We start from the raw sequence: 18760 nt of genomic DNA on the forward strand, positions 1-18760 counted from the left end.
ATGTTTCACAGAAATACAATGTGAATTTAAGTTGTGGACGTACCGCAGAAGCCACATCACATCCGAGGGTGCCACAGCTCCCGCTTATTCAAGTCCGACCTCCTAAAGTAGATCCACAGCTTGATCCAGTACCATACTCTTCATCAGACTACCCATTAAAAACCATACCGCACGAAATGAATGAAGCAACCCTCTCTCACGTACCTCACTCATACAACAACCCAATCCCAGCCATGGATGAAACCACACTTCGCAAGCTCTCCCGCGTACAGCTGCAAAAGCTAGCCAAGGTATATTTCTTGCGTTTCTTGTCCGGAATGGTGGTCGCTGATCTAGAATCAGGAGCACAAAGTGAAAGCGAATATGAAGAGCGTGGTGATCATCAGAGAGTTAGTGAAACTCTACGAGGTTGTTCCGCTAATGTACGTTCCTTGCTATGTTCGCTATAACTGGTCCTGACCATCGTTCAGTCAAGACGAAGACAGCGAAGAACCTCCAAGAAAGAAGTCTAGAATAAGGGGAGAGAGTCCCTCAGCTGCTGGGCCTTTAACAGCAACCATAGACTTACCGATGAGTACAATCGGTGAGCCTGTCATGCCTCACGTTGCAGTGCATGAATTCTAACACTTGGCTAGTTGAACGTCACATCATCCAGGAAGATGCCACTCCACCCGGTCTGATTCTCGCAGCCGGAAAAGCTGCTGGCAGCCCTGCTAAAAATATAGCAGAAAAGTCGCCGAGCCTTTCACCGATACTGGAAAGTCACGCTGGGAACCCGGCTGCGGAATATGACTCCAGTGATTCGGATTCCAGCCTGTCCTACGCAAGTCCGGGGCAGGAGGAATACCACAAATCCCCCGTCAGCTCGCGTGCGGGAACGCCCCCGCCTGAAGAACCACAAATGCTGGACAGGGCTGTGAAAATCATGAATCAGATCACAGCTGACGACCAACGCGTTCTCGTCCAGATCGCTGCTCTCCGCCAGCGAGCAGCAACGCTTAAGCAGGAGGCGAAAAATGTGAGGGACGTCGTACGCGCAGAGAAGGGGCAACGTGTAATATTAGAGGCATTATTCGCGCAGATTTCGCCCGAGTGGCCAAAAGATTGGCTATACGAAGAAGGCGAGGAGGATCAGCTACGGACAGAGCAGGTGTTGAAGGCTATGAAACCAACGTATGTGCTATGCAGTTCTTGACTTGCTCGTGTTCCTAATCACTTTGTTCATAGGCTACCGTCAACAGGCCCACTCACTTTGTCTTTCGACGGAAAACTTGACGCACCGTGAGTTTTCGTTCGTAGTTTGTTTGTCCAACTCAGCTGACAACGACTATCAGGGACTCACATATGGCGTTGAAACGTCGTCAGCTGCAGCCGCGTAAGTAAGCTCGTGAGCAGGAGAATGGGGCAGCTGCCCTTGCTACAGAAGTCGAGCAGACAAGTGAACGTGCCAATCACCTGCCTTCGCCGCAGAATGGAAGAGCGGCAAAACGAAAAAATTGCGCCTAAAGTATCTGCGATTACTATAAAAAATACTTTTGTATCCCGTCTTCAGTCGTTGAATTGGTGTGCGGTTAAGCGGCACTGGTAGTCAGGCTAATTTCCTTGTGGTGGAAGTTTTAACATATCATCATGATAGTGACTTGTACAATCCTTATTTCACTTACGTAAGACCCATCGACAGACTTGTTTGTCTTTGCTTGCTCGACAGCTTGTCCCGCTATTCTTTGCTCACTGGCACGGGAAATTCATCGGTGTCGCGATTATGCAGGACGGCAGAGCACCAAGGTTGCCCTATTTACTTTTTGCATCATGCAGAGACTGACTGGTCATGACTTTCAGGATCAGGAATCGGGCGCCTGCCGCTATCCAGGTTTGTTTCGTTGACATATATGTGTCGGCATTTGTTGACTCTCGATATTGACATTCATAGATCACTGCAGAGCAGCTTCTGCGAGAGGCGCGTTTTTTCAATTATCCGTCTTGCTGTATTTACACATTACATCCTTTAGGCTCAAGAGCGTCAAGAATCCACCTTCCGCGCTCCCAAACAACGTGTTGAAGATTTTGAAGAACTTCACGAGTACCGCGGCCGCAAGCGAAAGGAATTTGAAGAGCGAGTCAGAAGGACAAGAGGCAGCATGTGAGTGTCGTTTTCGACGTCGGTGATGCTCCCACTGAATATTGTATCAGTAAAGAATGGACTCAGTATGCAAACTGGGAGGTACGTGGTTCGAAATCTTTGGTTCATTTTAGCGGTCTCATGCACATTCGCATCAGGCAAGCCAAAATGAATTTGACCGGTCTCGCTCTATCTTCGAACGTGCTTTGGACGTGGACCCTCGAAGCATTCAGCTATGGCTCAGTTATACTGAAATGGAACTCAAGTCTCGCAATGTCCAACACGCACGCAATCTATTCGATCGCGCCGTGACTCTATTGCCTCGGGTAGACCAACTCTGGTACAAGTATGTTTACTTGGAGGAGCTTCTGCAAAATGTCCCCGGTGCCCGACAAGTCTTTGAGCGGTGGATGCAATGGGAACCGGATGACAAAGCTTGGCAGGCATACATAAAGATGGAGGAGCGGTATGATGAATCGGACAGGGCCAGTGTTATATATGAGCGGTGGATAGCTGTAAGGCCAGACCCGAGGGTATGGGTGAAGTGGGCAAAGTTTGAGGAGGAGCGGGGAAAGTTGGACAAGGCAAGAGAGGTATTCCAAACCGCTCTTCAATTCTTCGGCGACGAGGAAGAGCAGGTTGAGAAGGCTCAAGCAGTTTTCAATGCTTTTGCCAAGATGGAAACTCGGTTGAAAGAGTACGAGCGCGCTCGAGTGATATACAAAGTACGTCGTCGCGCGCATACTCTGCTAGGCCCGTTTCACAGTCTGAATGACAGTTCGCACTATCACGTCTTCCGCGATCAAAATCGGCGAATTTGTACGCAGCTTACACCAAATTCGAGAAGCAACATGGCACACGGTCCATTGTAGAATCCACTGTGCTCGGCAAGCGAAGAATCCAGTATGAAGACGAAGTCGCGCAGGACGGACGAAATTATGACGTCTGGTTCGACTATGTTAGGTTGGAAGAAGGTGCCCTACGAACCTTGCGAGAGGAAGGAGGCACCAAAGAAGAGGAGGATGCTGCCATGGAGCGCGTGCGAGACGTTTACGAGCGTGCTGTTGCGCATGTCCCTCCTGGACAAGAAAAGCGTCATTGGAGACGGTATATCTTCCTTTGGCTTGAGTATGCTTTGTTCGAGGAGATCGAAACCAAGGTCTTTTCATCCCCATACATACTACTTGTTCACCCTGACATTATTCTATAGGACTATGACCGTGCACGCCAAGTATATCGCACAGTTCTAAGCCTTGTGCCACACAAGCAGTTTACCTTTGCAAAACTGTGGATCATGGCTGCGAGGTTTGAGATCAGGCAGTTGGATTTGATGGCAGCGCGCAAAATGCTCGGGACCGCAATTGGCATGTGTCCGAAGGAGGCTTTACTCAAGGGTTATATTCAACTCGAGATGGATGTATGATCTTCGATTTCTCGTCTTTACGATTTACTGACATCGTGTTTTAGCTGCGAGAATTTGATCGCGTGCGGACATTATACGAGAAGTATCTTGAGGTATATCATAAAAGTCTTTTTCGTTCCTCGACAATGACCAAACAACTTCCACAGTACGATCCTACCAACTCAGCGGCGTGGATCAAGTACGCTGAACTCGAGACGGCTCTTGAGGACTTCACCCGTGCAGAGGCGATCTTTGAACTTGGAGTATCTCAAGCATCGCTATCTATGCCCGAAATCCTTTGGAAGGCATATATCGACTTCGAAGTCGATGAGCAGGGTGATCGGGAGAAGACGAGGTCACTTTACGAGCGCCTGGTGATCCTCAGCGGACACCACAAGGTGTGGATATCCTATGCCGAGTTCGAGGGGTCGAGTATTCCCCTGCCCAGGGCTCTGCGAGAAGAAGAGGAAGACGAGGATGCCGAACCTCGTGTTGTCGCTGGTGATCCCGAACTAGCACGACAAGTCTTTGAACGTGGTTACAAAGACTTGAAGGCCAAGGGCCTAAAAGCCGAGGTACGGACAGCAGCTTTATACTCGGGTTGGAGTTGAACTGTTTCCATCACAGAGGGTTGCTTTGCTTGAGTCATGGAAGGCATTCGAGCAAGAACACGGCAGCGAGAGCGATGTCACCAAGGTACAAGGTATGATGCCTATTGTCGGCAGGAAGCAGCACGTCGACAAAGAGACAGGCCAGGTTGTGGAAGGTCAGCGATCTTCCCCGTGTATAGCACATCTTCCTGATCTTTCTACCGCACAGATTGGGAACTTGTGTTCGCCGACGACGAACGAGAAGCCAACCCAAGATCTTTCAAGTTCTTGCAGATGGCTCATGCCTGGAAACATTCGCAGGCCAAGAAATCGGGAGGGCCTGGTATTCTTTCTGGTTTCACTCCCGCAGTTGAATCTGCTCAGAATGATGATGTACGGATGGAGGACCGTAAGGAGCAGGACGATTCACATAGCGATGTCGCTAGTTCTGATGGTGAATGATGGTTGACCAGGTACCTGCTGGTTTTATGTATTCTGTAATTTCTGAATGCATTTGCTTGTCGAGACTCTAGGCTATATGCTTTGTAAGCAACGCACGTGGAGGTAAATAACGGTTTGTTGTGCGCGGCGGATGTAAACTTGGATACTTCCGTTCGCGGAGTTTGATGTGAAGGGGGGGTCATGCTTTGATTTTAGATATCTTCTTTCTTGGAAAATTCAGGTGAGTGGCACAGCACGGTATATATATGTGAACAAAAGTAATTGACAAATGGGTACTTTAGACGGTCAGACCCCAGATTTCAAGACGCCGTTTCATGTGGGTCCACTGCCCCACGATGGACAGGGCACATGTATAGATCTGACCTTGCACTGGCAAAGCGTGCCCAGCACAATGGCCCCCAGTCCGGTACATCAATCATACGACGAAAACAAATAAAAAATGCGCCGATGCCCCCAAAATACAACGAATACGAAATGGCGAGTTTGCTGTGGTAGGTCCAAAGAAAAATGAATTGAATGCTTCGACTGATACGTGCAGGTCGGGCAAACCCTTTATTATATTCTGTTTTTGAAAACAACGAGGTCAGCTGGGCGGAGTTAACTTGCGGCATTGACGTGTTGACGATCACTTGTCAGTGTCAGATAGATATCGCATCTTTCCATCCCACGATGTCCTATTGCGTGCGTGTCTGGCTGAAAACTTTGTCCCTTGAGCAATCGAGGGTTGCTTGTGCTCCAATGGTGGCACGCTCGCGGGGGAAGATATCGATATTGCTGCGGTCGCGATTTCGATGTTTATTGGACGGTACTTGATTGTTTAATTGTTTATGCCTGTGAACGGTCCACAGCTCTGGAGCTCAATGGCTTAAAGGTGTAGAAGAATGGTGGGCCGTTCGATGCCTCGACTTCTAGGGCCTCGTTGCTGGTGGCTTCCTCGCCCAGCCTCTTCCCTTCTCCTTTGGAGATACATGATCATGGGCACTGGGTATCACTTGACACTTGACAGACCAGAATAATAATAATCTCGAATCACCTCCGGATCTGGCATTGTAACGAACCTGCCCCCCAGCCTCCTCCAACCTCGCAGATATTACAATAGTTTTCGATTCAGAATAATCTCGAATCAGCTCCTAATCTGGCATTGTAACTACCTGCCCCCCTGCCTCCTCCAACCCTCACGGATATTACAATAGTTTTCGGTTCACGAAATATATTTTTTCAAGCTTTCAAAATATTATTTTGCACTAGCAGCCTTTCGTTTCATCGTTTTTGAAACATAAATAAATTGTGATCCATGCATATTACAGATGTAGCGAGAGAGAGAGAAAATCGTTCTAAATACACCACTATTTTTCGGAAACGTTGTGCTCCGAAACGTCGTTGGACGGTCTCCTTACACACCACATCAATCCTCTGCGCACTCTCCTAATAACCTCAGTCACCCAAACCACTACGCAGTGTAGCCCATAGATAATGAACTGGAGACTGATCAAGATACCAGCGGTGAAACACATGACCAAAACGGCGGTAGGCCAGGCAGACCATGCTACTGCAATCAAAAAGGCCATTAATGCGCATGCTGATACAAACATGCATACAGCAGGAAGACGCGACGATATGCAAAAGAACAGATATTTGCCGTATACGTCGCGAGCGAGTTTCTACATTAGGTGGTTTTGAGCATTATGATCCGATATGTGCGGTTAAGAATTACCTGGAACTTTTTAGCGTTTGCTCCGCTGTATACCAACAGGAACCAGCCATCGATTGCGAGACCGATGCCGGAAGCGACGCTTCCTATAGCTATTGAGCTTTGGGCGAAATTGTTGACGGAGAACAATGAGCTGGACGAAAAACCGAAGACAGCCGCGTCAAGCCTGCGAAAGTAGATCAATGATTGCGAAAAGAGATAATCTGTCGTAATGGACATACCCGGAAAGGGCGACCAGCTACAGATCATCAAGGCTAAATGAGAGCAAGTGGAATAATAATGACATCACGTACTGATGCACCCACAAAGTACCATTCAGACGTGAGTTTTTCCAAAATACGCTCATATTCAGAGTCACTGCAGTCACTGCAAGCCACCCGAAGTTCAGCATAACACGAGAAGGAGTCAACAAGGGCATCGATAAACGACAACGAACTGTCCACGGATATCTGCTCTGTGTATCTGGGTAAAAGGGAAGGCGCGAGTGGAACAAGTTGGGTATTGTTTATGAGGACTACAGCACTCAAGTCGATATTGTCCGTGAATTCAGAGCTGTCGTAGCTGTCGTTGATGAGTTTGACGTGGTCGTCTAGCGGGCGGTCATCGTCTGTGTCTGAGAAGTATCCTCGACGAATACGTATCCCGGACAAATCAAGCGAGACTGGAGGAGTTATAGCGCGACTCGAACAAGGAAAGTTACTTGTTCTGTCTGATTCAGGTTCTGAAGTTGGTGACCCGAGTGCTAAAATTCCAGCTTTCAGCCAATTAACGCGACTGAGAAGACCACTCTTACACATGATGTTGTCGTCGTATTGGTCATCTGATGCCAAGGAATCAAGCGCATTGAGTCTCGCCTCAGTCTGGGGGACTTCAAGCTTAGCAACAAGGGAGACTGAAACTGTTCTCCCTCGAGCTGACCCACGCATGGAGGGTCGTACCACAGAACTCAGCGGTATTTTGAAAGCTAGAATACATCAGAGACAGAATGATGGCAATTTGCAAGACTTACGATTTGCAGTACCCTTTAACTTGGATAGGGCCTGAAACGACAAGGAAGTCGTTGCAAGTAGATACCGCTTTTTGCGTTTCTTCTTGCTCGGCGCCTGATGGTACACATTGATGTCCACTCGGGAACCGACGTCTGTGCCCCGCCTGTTCGAAGGTATCAATGAGTGACAACTGTAATAGTAAAGAGATGACAAACATCATGAAACGTTCCCTGAGGTTTGGGTTCTGCCCGTCACATCCCAAGTTCACTTCATAACGCTGGTGCTCGTCTACTACGACAGAAACGATTGGTCTCCAAGACTTTTCAGGACGCAAAGGTTGATAGCCTTGGGCACGAATAACTGTAATTGCATGAATGATACTAAGTAAAGCAAGGTTCTGAATTGTCTTCAGCTGGTGTATACGAACCGGTGATGACCCAAGGACTTAGCAACATATTATTAGTGAATGATTTCGATTGCATGATCTAGTTGATGAGCGCACCGTGATTCTTCTACTCCCGTACATTGCATGTGCTGCGGCGCTGCGAAAGTACCCTGCGTGTGGAATGGTCGGATGACAGATGTCAATTAAGTGGCAGTGCTGGCTTGCTTCGGCTATATACAAATGGCTGTGTATAGCAAGGTACCTCAGCGGATGTAGTAGACAAGGCTGAGGTAGGACTGCGCGAGCAAGGTCTTAAGTATCGAATATCGAGAAGTGGGAGACGGAAAGAAGCCACCAATGACGATCCTACCCGTGGATGTAACATATGGTGGTCAAAGGTGCCAAGATGCGATAACGCACCAGAAAGGGAAGCAAGTCAGAAGTAGTCCCGGAGGCTAATCCTCCGGGATAGGTAACACGTGTAAGTACTGGGTACGTATCGTATCGTCCAACATTACAGTACTTGGTGCTAAGTACTGTCTGGTCAAGATGGGGAAGACTTGGGCGTTTATCACGTAATCACGATGGGGTTATAATAATAAACATTTTGTCCCAACTTTGTCCATCGTATTTTTAGCCAGTATTCAGGATAAATCGAAAATGGAAGATGGAGATCAATCCCATCAATCAATCAAAGAAGTAAGTTCTTCTCCATTATGATACACACAAGTGCTTGCAGAACAAGGTCGGATCCATCCATACCACAGCTATCCCATCATGATGCGTTGTACGAAATACCTACACAGCCAGCCTACACCCCCGGTTCCAAACCACGCGAGTATCTGTCCCAAAATCTTGATTCCAGTTCCACCTCTGTTTAACGCAGCATACATGGCCGTTGAACGTTGAACGTTGAACGTTCGGAACGGCGGAGGAGCTCAACTTGACTCTTGATCAAGGTTCAGCTACTAGTATGTAATTACAACAGTTCAATGGATTTATATTCTTGCACATACTAATTGCGTGATGGTGTTGACAGCTGGGCAGTGCAATTCAGTGTACGCGCCCACAGTAGGCGCGTACTATGTACCATTTTCCCACTAACTCAAAACCGATCTTCTTCAGTCTTCTTGTTTTGTCCTTGTCCTATTGCTTTCAATGTCGCGAGGGAAACTCGAGGCAGAACACAGGCCTTACTGGTGTTTCGTACCAGGTCTCGCAGGAGTACAAATACCAGACGAATCGCAGGTGCTACCAGGTCCCTCATCAACACATTCCACACATTCACAACATCACTAGATTCTACCAGAGCTGCATCATGTTTTCCTTCTGGAAGATTTTCTATCCCTCGCGCGAGCAGATCATCGCCAATATAGATACCTCGCGCGAGCAGATCGTCGCCGATATAGATACCTCGCCCGAGCAGATCGTCGCCGATATAGATACCTCAGGCCCGCGCAAGCGGATCATCGCCGATATAGACAGCCTCCTCGATGTTATCCTTAAACTCCTTAAGGCCAACTTGGACACCCTGTCCGAGGAGGCACGCTTGTCTTTTATGGATGAATATGACAGGTATCGTCCATACAGTCTGTCGTATCATTTACTACATTTTAATGCCTGGTAGTCTTGCAGATGCTCGTACTCGGATGAACAAGGGCACAGATACGAGTACGTTGACCGAGGCACTCGACGAGTGCGAGACGTTGAAGATGAGGATAGAGGTTCGCCCCTTTCTTATTTCTGGGCAAGAACTATTTTTCACGACGTTTACAGACAGCGTGCAGGAAATGCCTGGCGGATGAAATAAGAAGAGGGCCAGTTCCAGTAGCTAGTATAGGTAGGCGTCGCCCACCGTTGCTTTCACTCATGACTGAGTGCCATATATCTATTCAGCGGCCGCTGGATCTACCAATACATCTATTGCACTGGTTGACACCGATTCATCCAACAGGATCACTCGATCTGATTCCGCTATGACAATTGGTACTGGCTACTCTTTAGCTACCACAGAAAGTTTCGTCTCCGCCAATAATTATGCACCCCGTCAGACGACCTCGAGCAGCTCTGCAGGTACGTACACCACTGCAGGTACGTACGCCGCATTTCAGTCTTTATGTTTAATAATGACACCATAAATCAGCGTCCATGCAGGAAAGTTATGTTCCGCCTGTCAACAACAAAGACTGCATGATATTTGGCCGAGGCTCATTCGCCGCCGGGTCACCCACATTCAACCTCGACTCCGATGACGCAACTGGAGCAAGTAAGCTGCACGGTTCCGCGCATGCTAATCCCACATACTGATCAGTTCCTTAGCCACATTCGTGACTAATAAATCGTCTGCCAGACTGCCAAGACAGCGACGCCCGTTCGCAGGTGCTTACCAGCCGCAGGCGACTCATACCACGACGCGTCAAAATTGCATGTATTTCGAACCTGGCACGGAGGTGGTGGGTAGCCCGACCTTGAACATCCGGTCAGCGCGTGCTACTGGTACCAGTGAGTTGACTCGTGATTTTGATCGTCTGATGAGCCTGGCGTTGATTGAATTTATTTATTTAGTCGAACAAGTCATTACTCGCCACTCATAATCGTGGACTTGAACACTATTGAACAAGCCGTGTTCAATGGCTCACTCCTGACACTTGGGAATGTGAGCATAGAATGTATTATACCAGAACTGTGGATATTTCATGTATTAGCGACCCGTGTTGGACATTTCAGATTAGTCTCCCGGACTCAGACCTAGCCTCCTGTGATCATACCTAATGTAATATTTAAAGACAGTCTTCCTTCTGATAGTGGATTCATATGGGATATTTCTTCAAAGTTCAAGTTTGGTGCAAGTCAATGGAAAGAGTTGTGATCGGTATCTACTTTGTGCGTAAGAAAACGCACTTATCATGTCAGCTATAGCCTCCGTGCAGTATTGGTGTTTGACCGACGAAACGAACAGGGAAACCACCCAAAGATAATATACCTAGAGCTGTTTGAGCTCAGCCATGGACACTACGATCAAAACGAGCGGAGTTGCAACGCACGGCCAAGTACGCGCACGTCGAAAATGATCGATATGTACGTCGAGCGAGTGAGGATTGTTTGCCATTGGATGTGTGTTCACAAGAAGTCGACATCATGAGGCCATTCATTCTCTAGGACGGGGAATTGCGGGAAGGCGTCGAATAATGTACAAAAATTGACGTTGCCAATGATCAATGTCTTTCAAAAGGCTTTGGAAACGACCCTCCTGCTTTGCGGTCAATCGGGACCGGAGTTTCCGCGCGCTAAGACCTTGGCATATGATCGCAAGACGACCGATAACTTGCTCCATGGTCGGTCTCAGGGACGGGTTCTCCTGAACCATGTCCAGTATCAATGGCTCTATGAAGTCAAAGCCGTTGTATTCCTGCAAAGGTATCATTAGAGTAGTACTTGGAAATGACACGGTGCATCGTACGTCCAAAAAAGTTTCCTGAATGGCGTGACCAATGTAATAAACATCGGTAGGAAATGGATTTTGTGGTTTGAGGGATTTGAATTCTGGTACCGTTTTATCGCCTCCAAGGATGACCCGTTCCAGGGGGTTTGTGACAGGGGGGTCATACCGACGAGACAGTCCAAAATCGATTAAAAAGTACTTGGTGGGACGCTGCGTGCGACTATAGTGTCTTGGATCACCTTTCAGATCGCGGGTTCTGTGCGAACGAAAGGGATGAAATGAGTCGATAAAAAGAGGCTTTGGATCCATCATAATATTCAAGTTCATGCAGTCGCTAAGTGTGTAGAGCTGAGCGCCAAGTTTGAACACAAGTAGAGACGCGGACATACCGGTGAGCAACATGGTGCTTGTGCATGAAATAAAGACCCTGAAATGGAGAAGTCAGATGCTGAAGGATGCAAAGCGGGATCGGGTACTTCGAAGAGCTGGCGAAAACACTCGACGGCTTCCCCGAAAGTTTCAAAGGAAGGGTCAGAGTAGCGCCGTAGTAGTGGCATGACAATGATGTCATGTTCTTCATCTGGAGGAAGGAGGACATCCAGGATGGGAACGCAATGATTCATAGGATCCGATTGAAGAGGCTCTGACGCAAGGTAACGAGCAACCTCAACCTCGTATGGGTGGTCGTTTCGAAGGACCGCCTTGAGCATAACAAATTCACCATCTGAAATCCGAGTTGCATCCAACACACTAGCATACTGTGCGGCATTGTATGAGCGTCAAACTTATGCAATACGTTACATAGACACACACCTGAGGTTTGATCCCGTCTTCACATAAAAACGGAATTTCGGAAGTTCCCTGCCAGGACGGAATCCAATCTGGTTTATACCGAGGGCGCAGCAAGTAGCCACAATTCTCCAACCATTTGTAATGACCAGACCACCACACCTCATCTTGTCTGAGCCTCGAATGTTGTGCCTCCGTACTGAGGGATTCAGTATGCGCTGTTGTTTCCGGAGGCGTCATTGGTGTGCAAGTCCCAGCGGTGCACCAGTAGTGCAGACAAGTAGTGTGCCACTCCAGGACGCTGCTATCGATGCAACACGATCCGTTTCTGAGCAGCATAGCTCAGCTATACCGTCTTTATAAGGGCAGAACAACAATCCAACTATGACTATGCAGTCCCCTAGGAAAATACATCCACATAAGCAGGCATGTGGTATTTAGAGCACAGAATATCCAGCTTACCGGAACAACAACTACAGTCATTGACCCACATCCGTCCCCCACAAACGCAGATGCGAGTGCAGTCGATGACAGCGATGATCCATATTATTCGTTATTGAAATGATGAATCTGTGCATCGCATCCTGTATTTTCTTTAGCACTAGCGTCAGTGACATGTAGGATAGTTCAATTATCGTTTTTGTTATTTTGCAGACTTCAGCCAACTTCGATCTAACGAGCTCAGCAGGCCATCGGCACTCTGCGGGAACAGGTGTATGACCGTGACCGCCACGAACGTTCTGCAACTTGGCTTACGCTTGCTCCCAACGTCCGAGGGACGCGGATAATTAGACGCCCACAATCATCCATCGAATTGCGATGGTCCACGGGTGAAACATCATTATTGTTGTTCTGTTGGTCCGACATAAAAGTCTGCCTTGGTCAAAGCGTGTAGTCCAGCCCTGCGAGCTTGGGCCGTCGGTGGGTGGATTTTGGTGAAGTATTGCTGCTCATGACAATCAGTACTATTTGTTGGGCAAGGCAATTTGCGCAGTCACGTGTGCGTATGTGGGTTATAACGTACAATTGTTTCCCCACTAACTTGAAACCAGGATCACAACAAATCGCGAGCGTCGTCGAATTCACTCTCCTTGCTCTGTCTATGTTTTATTGTTCTCAATGTTTGCGAGGCAAACTGGAGGCCAAACCACCAGGATTACTGGTGTTTCTTACCAGGCCTCGCAGAAGTAGAAATACCAGACGAATTGCAGCAGGTCCCTCATCAACACTCTCCACAGATTCACAACATCACTAGATTCTGCCAGGGCTGCATCATGTTTTCCTTCTTCTGGAATATTTTCTATCCCTCGCGCGAGCAGATCGTTGCCGATATAGATACCTCAGGCCCGCGCAAGCGGATCATCGCCGATATAGACGACGTCCTCTACGCTATCCTTACACTCCTTAAGGCCAACTTGTACACGCTGTCCGAGGAGGCACGCTTGTCTTTTATGAATGAATACGACAGGTATCGTGCATACAGTCCGTCGTATGATTTACTACATTTCAATGCCTGGTAGTCTTGCAGATGCTCGTAGCCGGATGGATAAGGGCACGGATACTAGTACGTTGACCGAGGCACTCGACGAGTGCAAGGCGTTGAAGACGAGGATAGACGTTCGCCCTTTCTCATTTCTGAGCAAGAGCTATTTTTCACGACGTTTACAGGCAGCGTGCAGGAAATGCCTCGAGGATGAAATAAGAAGAGGGCCAGTTCCAGTAGCTAGTACAGGTAGGTGCCACCCACCGTTGCTTTCACTCATGACTGAGTGCCATATATCTATTCAGCTGCCGCTGGATCTCCCAATGCATCTATTGCACTGGTTGACCCCGATCCATCCAACAGGACCCCTCAATCTAATTCCGCTATGACAAGTGGTAACAGCTATCCTTCATCTATCACAGACAGTTTTGTCTCCTCCAATAGTTATGCACCCCGTCAAACGACCTCGAGCAGTTCTGCAGGTACGTACACCACATTTCAGTCTTCATGTTTAATAATGACACCATAAATCAGCGTCCACGGAGGAAGTTTATGTACCGCCTGTCAACGACAAAGACTGCATGATATTTGGCCGAGGCTCAATTGCCTGGTCACCGACAGTCACCATCGACTCCGAAGACGCAACTGGAACAAGAAGTAAGCTGCACGATTACAAGCATGCTAATCCTACATACTGATCAGTTTATTAGCCACATTCGTGACTAATAAATCGTCTGCCAGACTGCCAAGACAGCGACGCCCGTTCACAGGTGCTAACTTCAGACATGAAAATGTCATGTATTTCGGGCCTGGCACGGAGGTGCGTAGCCCGACCTTGAACATCCGGTCTGCGCGTGCTACTGGTAACAGTGAGTTGACTCGTGATTGTGATCGTCTGATGAGCTTGGCGTTGACTGAATTTATTCAGTCGAACAAGTCGTTACTCGCCACTCAGAATCGTGGACTTGACACTATTGAACAAGCCGTGTTCAATGGCTCATCCCTGACACTTGGCAATGAATGTATTATAATAGAGCTGTGGATATTGCATGTATTAGCGACCTGTGTTGGACATTTCAGATTAGTCTCCCGGACTCAGACCCTCATTTCAATCTTCACGTTTGATAATGACACCATAAATTAGCGTCCACGGAGGAAAGTTCATATGCACCGCCTGTTAACGACAAAGACTGCATGATATTTGGCCGAGGCTCATTTGCCGGGTCACCCACATTCAACATCGACTCCGAGGGCGCAATTGGAGCAAGTAAGTTGCATGCCAGTGATTCCGAGCATCCTAATCCTACATACTAGTCAGTTCTTTAGCAGTCATCTACACGGGTAATAGTTCGCCTGCCGGACAGCCAGGACAGCAACAAGCTCAGAAGCGTTGACTGTATTGTATCATCAAGTTCACCAGGGCGTTCCTAATGGCAACTCTGGCGCTTGGAAATGCGAGCATGGAATGATCATAATAGCTGTGGATATTGCATGTATTAGTGACCGTTGACTCAAAACAAATCATTTCTGATCACTGGCAAGCCTGAACCCGTGAATGACATCGTAGGTAATTATACTAGTAAACAACCATAGTTTGCAAAGCAGCGAGAGCATGCATGTGACCGAAATTACACAGTGAGTGATGATGGTATAGCAGGGAGCCGTCGCCATAAAAACCGGAGACAGCGCAGCCAATGGAAGAGATCACGGAAAGGTCGCATAATAATCCATTCCTCCTTCATGACTGCCCTGGACCGTAATTTCCATGGGCTCAATGCGTTGTATGTTGGAACAAAGCGAGACATAACCTCATCCATGGTTGGCCGCTTGGAAGGATCGGTTTGCAACATATCCGAAATCAAAGGTTCCATAAAACCCAAGCCGCGATAAACCTAGTACTCGTCACAAATACGCCAAAAAGACTAAATGAGGTTCGCACGTTAAGAAGCTGTTGTTGCAGAGTGGAGCCCAGATACCATACGTCCGTCGGAAACGGGTTACAGGGTTCATGAGACGTCTGAAACTCTGGCACGCCCTTGTACCTTCCATAAATCGGAGGCTCTACTAGTAGAGGAGCGCTCTGCGAAGCTGGATAACGTCGAGAGATTCCAAAATCAATAAAAAGGTATCGCGGAGGGCACTCTGTACGTGGACGGTGATTCGCCCATCCGTTCCCATCCAAACGTCTAGAGGGCCTGCATGGATGAAATGGATGCGGGTACATCTGCATGGGATCCATCATGATGTTCGATTTCGTACATTCACTAGAAAGCCATTAACCAACAGCGACGCAGGAAAAAAAAAGTTGCATACCGATGGGCTACGTGGTGCTTATGCATGAATTGCAAGCCCTAAATACTCTTGAGATATCGGTCAAGGGAACAGTAATAACTCCTCACTTCGAAAACTTGAAGAGCAAAGTCGATGATTTCGCCGATTGTTTCAAATGGAGGATTGTCGAAGGGACGAAGCAGTGGTAATACCAAAATGGTTTCGTCCGTTTCATCTGGCACTTGTAACACATCGAGCAATTGGACGCAATGGTTTTCGCGTTGCTCCCTGAGGGGTTCAGATGCAAGAAACTGGCCCACTTCAACCTCATGCGGATGAACGGATGGCTGAATCCGTTTCAAAACGACTTGTGCTCCGTCAGACGTTCGCGTTGCACTGGCGACTTGCGTGGCCTGGCATTCTGTGAGTGTATAGATATTGTCCAGCAGAGGAACCTTACCGGCATCTCCCAACCATCCTCGCACAGACCATAATATTTATCTGTGCCTTGCCACGAAGGAACCCAGTCCGGAGCATGGCGTGAACGTAATTGATATCCGACGTCCTTTAGCCACAGAAAGTGATCCCTCCACCAAATTTCATCAGAATTAAGGCCACCGAGGGACAGGAGAATTCGCTCGAATTCGAGTCTGAACTGTTCTTGACGTTCGTCCTCTTCTGCTGTCGTCTGAGCTCGACGCTTCCTGTCGAAAAGAGAAAAGAGAACCATGTCGATGAGGGACCAGGAAGTCGATACTCTATATATGTTCGCCCAAAATGATTCAAATAATCGTAGACATGGACCCATGGCCACCGACTCATCGACATCAGCGATCAAATTAGAGTGACATATGTTTCAGATAATTCAACAAGGAATTCCATCTGTTAGTAACGCTTGCCTCTGGCTAAAGGAAATTTACATAATGAGCACAGCAAAGTCAGCGCAATCATTCGAACTCAGCGACACTAGTCCTTGGGTGAGTGATTCAGAGTTCCCCGTAAGCATGGGCCTTTGCAAGTATACTTGTTTACCATTATATCAACTTGAAACTATTCAGTGAGTGTTCTTGTTCTAGCGGCTGTCTTATTGTTCTCCAATCCGTGAGAGGGAAACCAAACACTGACCCTGATGCGCCGCCAGATCTCGCCGAAATGGAAATATTAATATTGAATAAGTGAGCGGTGTGCTAGATACCAATCAACACACTTGGGAATGCGAGCCCATGATGGAATGTATTATAATAGCTGTGGATGTTGCATGTATTAGCGGCCCGTATTTCAGACTAGTCTCCCGTAGTCAGACCTAGTCTCCTGTAATCAGACCCTAATCAGTAGAAGAAAGACAGTACTAGTCTTCCTTCCCGATAGTAGAGTTATATCGAATATGAAATATATGTGTGCGCAGTGTCTCCACTACTTCCACGCATTAGATGTGCGGAAGTATCTGCATGTCATTATTCATGGAAAATGAATTAAAAGGTATGGAACAACTACTCGGGTACACCGAACTATATACATAGCCAAAAATTGCTGGTTTGCGTCATGTATGATTACATGGCGGCAATATTATGAACATCTAAACTAAAGTCACAGAGTAAGTGACGGTATAGCAGGGAGATGTCGCGATAAAAATCGGAGACAGCGAAGCCAATGAAAGGTTTCGCGGAAAGGCCGCCTAATGATCCATTCCTTCTTCATGACTGCCCTGGAACGTAATTGCCATGCGCTCAGTGCTTGGTATGTTGTTGCAAATCGAGACATAACCTCGTCCATGGTTGGTCGCTGCGCAGGATCGTTCTGCACCATATCCGAAACCAGAGGTTCCATAAAACCCAGGCCACGATAAACCTATTGATCGTCATAAATGCGCCAGCAAGAGTGAATAAGCTTCGTACGTCAAGAAGCTGTTGCTGCAGAGCAATGCCCAGGTACCACACATCAGTCGGAAACGGGTTACAGGCTTCATCGGATAACAAAAACTCCGGGACATTCTTGTACCCTCCCCAAATCGGGAGTTCTAGAGGAGCGCTTTCCGAAGCTTGATAGTGTCGGGATATTCCGAAGTCAATGAAAAGGTATCGCGGAGGGCACTCTGTACGTGAACGATGTTTCACCCAACCTTTCATATCCAAACGTAGGGCGGGGCTGCATGGATGGTATGGGTGCGGGTACATCTCCATGGGATCCATCATGATATTCAAATTCATGCAATCACTAGAAAACCATGAACCAATGGCAAAGCAAAAAGAAAGTGCATACCGATGAGCTACGCGGTGCTTATGCATGAATTGCAGACCCTATATATTCTTAACATCTCATCAAGAGAACGATCGTAACTCCTCACCTCAAAGACTTGACGAACGAAATCGATAATTTCGCCGATTGTTTCGAATGGAGGATCATCAAAGGGACGAAGCAGCGGCAACACCAAAATAGCCTCGTCTGCCTCATCTGGTATGTGTAGCACATCGAGCATCTCCACGGAATGGTTTTCGCGTTGCCCCTTGAGGGGTTCAGACGAAAGGAATCTACTAATTTCAATCTCATGCGGGTGGGCAGATGGCTGAATTCGCTTCAAAACGACATGGGCTCCATCAGACATTCGCGTTGCACTGACGACTTGCGTGGTCTGGCATTTTTGTGAGTTTATGAATTTTCTTCAGAGCAGGAACATTACCACCATGTGCAAACTATCCTCGCACAGAGCCCAATATTTATCTGTACCTTGCCATGAAGGAACCCAGTCCGGAGCATAGCGTGACCGTAATTGATATCCGACTTCCTTCAACCATAAAAAGTGATCCCTCCACCAGGTCTCTTCAAGATGGAGGCCACCGGGAAAGGGGATACTTGATCCGAGAGCAAGTCGGAGTTGCTCAAATTCGAGTTTGGACCTCTCCTCCTCTTCTGCCTTCTTCTGGGCTCGGAGCTTGCTGTTGAAAATATCGAAAAAAACCATGATGATGAGGGAGCGCGACTCAACCACAAGGCGTCACTTTACAAGCAGATCAAGCCAAATAGCTGTAAACATGGACCTACCGACAGCAGTGACAGGTGTCCACTGGCAGGGAAAGATGTTTACATAATGTAGCAACTTTGTGATCGAGTATGGAACCA

At 47.7% G+C, this 18760-nt stretch overlaps 6 protein-coding genes across 6 annotated transcripts; 3 read left to right on the top strand and 3 right to left on the bottom strand.

Moving 5' to 3' along the window:
• Positions 1-115: 115 nt before the first annotated feature.
• Positions 116-1640, top strand: DEU56DRAFT_389236 (uncharacterized protein). The gene is made up of 6 exons (XM_041345969.1): positions 116-290; positions 343-422; positions 471-583; positions 636-1173; positions 1228-1281; positions 1335-1640. The coding sequence occupies exons 1-6, from the start codon at positions 177-179 to the stop codon at positions 1381-1383; spliced, it is 948 nt and encodes a 315-aa protein (XP_041207954.1). The 5' UTR covers positions 116-176; the 3' UTR covers positions 1384-1640.
• A 61-nt stretch (positions 1641-1701) lies between these two features.
• On the top strand, positions 1702-4641 carry DEU56DRAFT_806566 (uncharacterized protein). The gene is made up of 12 exons (XM_041353347.1): positions 1702-1785; positions 1840-1870; positions 1931-1957; positions 2010-2140; positions 2191-2221; positions 2278-2844; positions 2898-3278; positions 3330-3536; positions 3587-3634; positions 3689-4096; positions 4149-4287; positions 4341-4641. Exons 1-12 carry the CDS (start codon positions 1763-1765, stop codon positions 4571-4573), a joined length of 2226 nt encoding a protein of 741 aa, XP_041207955.1. The 5' UTR covers positions 1702-1762; the 3' UTR covers positions 4574-4641.
• A 1198-nt stretch (positions 4642-5839) lies between these two features.
• On the bottom strand, positions 5840-8224 carry DEU56DRAFT_806572 (uncharacterized protein). Its single transcript, XM_041353348.1, has 10 exons — positions 8079-8224; positions 7776-7954; positions 7701-7717; positions 7489-7633; positions 7294-7436; positions 7078-7248; positions 6578-7026; positions 6506-6522; positions 6288-6450; positions 5840-6234 (listed from the first exon to the last, which is right to left on the bottom strand). The coding sequence occupies exons 2-10, from the start codon at positions 7802-7804 to the stop codon at positions 5920-5922; spliced, it is 1449 nt and encodes a 482-aa protein (XP_041207956.1). The 5' UTR covers positions 7805-7954; positions 8079-8224; the 3' UTR covers positions 5840-5919.
• A 627-nt stretch (positions 8225-8851) lies between these two features.
• DEU56DRAFT_806585 (uncharacterized protein) lies at positions 8852-10309 on the top strand. The gene is made up of 8 exons (XM_041353349.1): positions 8852-9054; positions 9085-9233; positions 9286-9382; positions 9411-9498; positions 9555-9731; positions 9802-9924; positions 9978-10160; positions 10224-10309. The coding sequence occupies exons 1-8, from the start codon at positions 8977-8979 to the stop codon at positions 10250-10252; spliced, it is 924 nt and encodes a 307-aa protein (XP_041207957.1). The 5' UTR covers positions 8852-8976; the 3' UTR covers positions 10253-10309.
• Positions 10310-10806: 497 nt separating this feature from the next.
• Positions 10807-16373, bottom strand: DEU56DRAFT_737615 (uncharacterized protein; the record flags this gene model as incomplete). The annotated part of the gene is made up of 11 exons (XM_041348594.1): positions 10807-11434; positions 11490-11527; positions 11577-11858; positions 11914-12230; positions 14087-14250; positions 14492-14562; positions 15007-15264; positions 15285-15636; positions 15686-15723; positions 15781-16046; positions 16118-16373. 11 exons carry the CDS (start codon positions 16371-16373, stop codon positions 10807-10809), a joined length of 2670 nt encoding a protein of 889 aa, XP_041207958.1.
• Positions 16374-17077: 704 nt separating this feature from the next.
• On the bottom strand, positions 17078-18706 carry DEU56DRAFT_806610 (uncharacterized protein). Its single transcript, XM_041353350.1, has 5 exons — positions 18321-18706; positions 17988-18272; positions 17903-17940; positions 17539-17857; positions 17078-17491 (listed from the first exon to the last, which is right to left on the bottom strand). Exons 1-5 carry the CDS (start codon positions 18600-18602, stop codon positions 17231-17233), a joined length of 1185 nt encoding a protein of 394 aa, XP_041207959.1. The 5' UTR covers positions 18603-18706; the 3' UTR covers positions 17078-17230.
• Positions 18707-18760: the final 54 nt, after the last annotated feature.

Source organism: Suillus clintonianus, assembly GCF_016758775.1.
Source record: "Suillus clintonianus strain FC179 chromosome Unknown DEU56scaffold_40, whole genome shotgun sequence".
Lineage (NCBI taxonomy): Eukaryota > Fungi > Basidiomycota > Agaricomycetes > Boletales > Suillaceae > Suillus > Suillus clintonianus.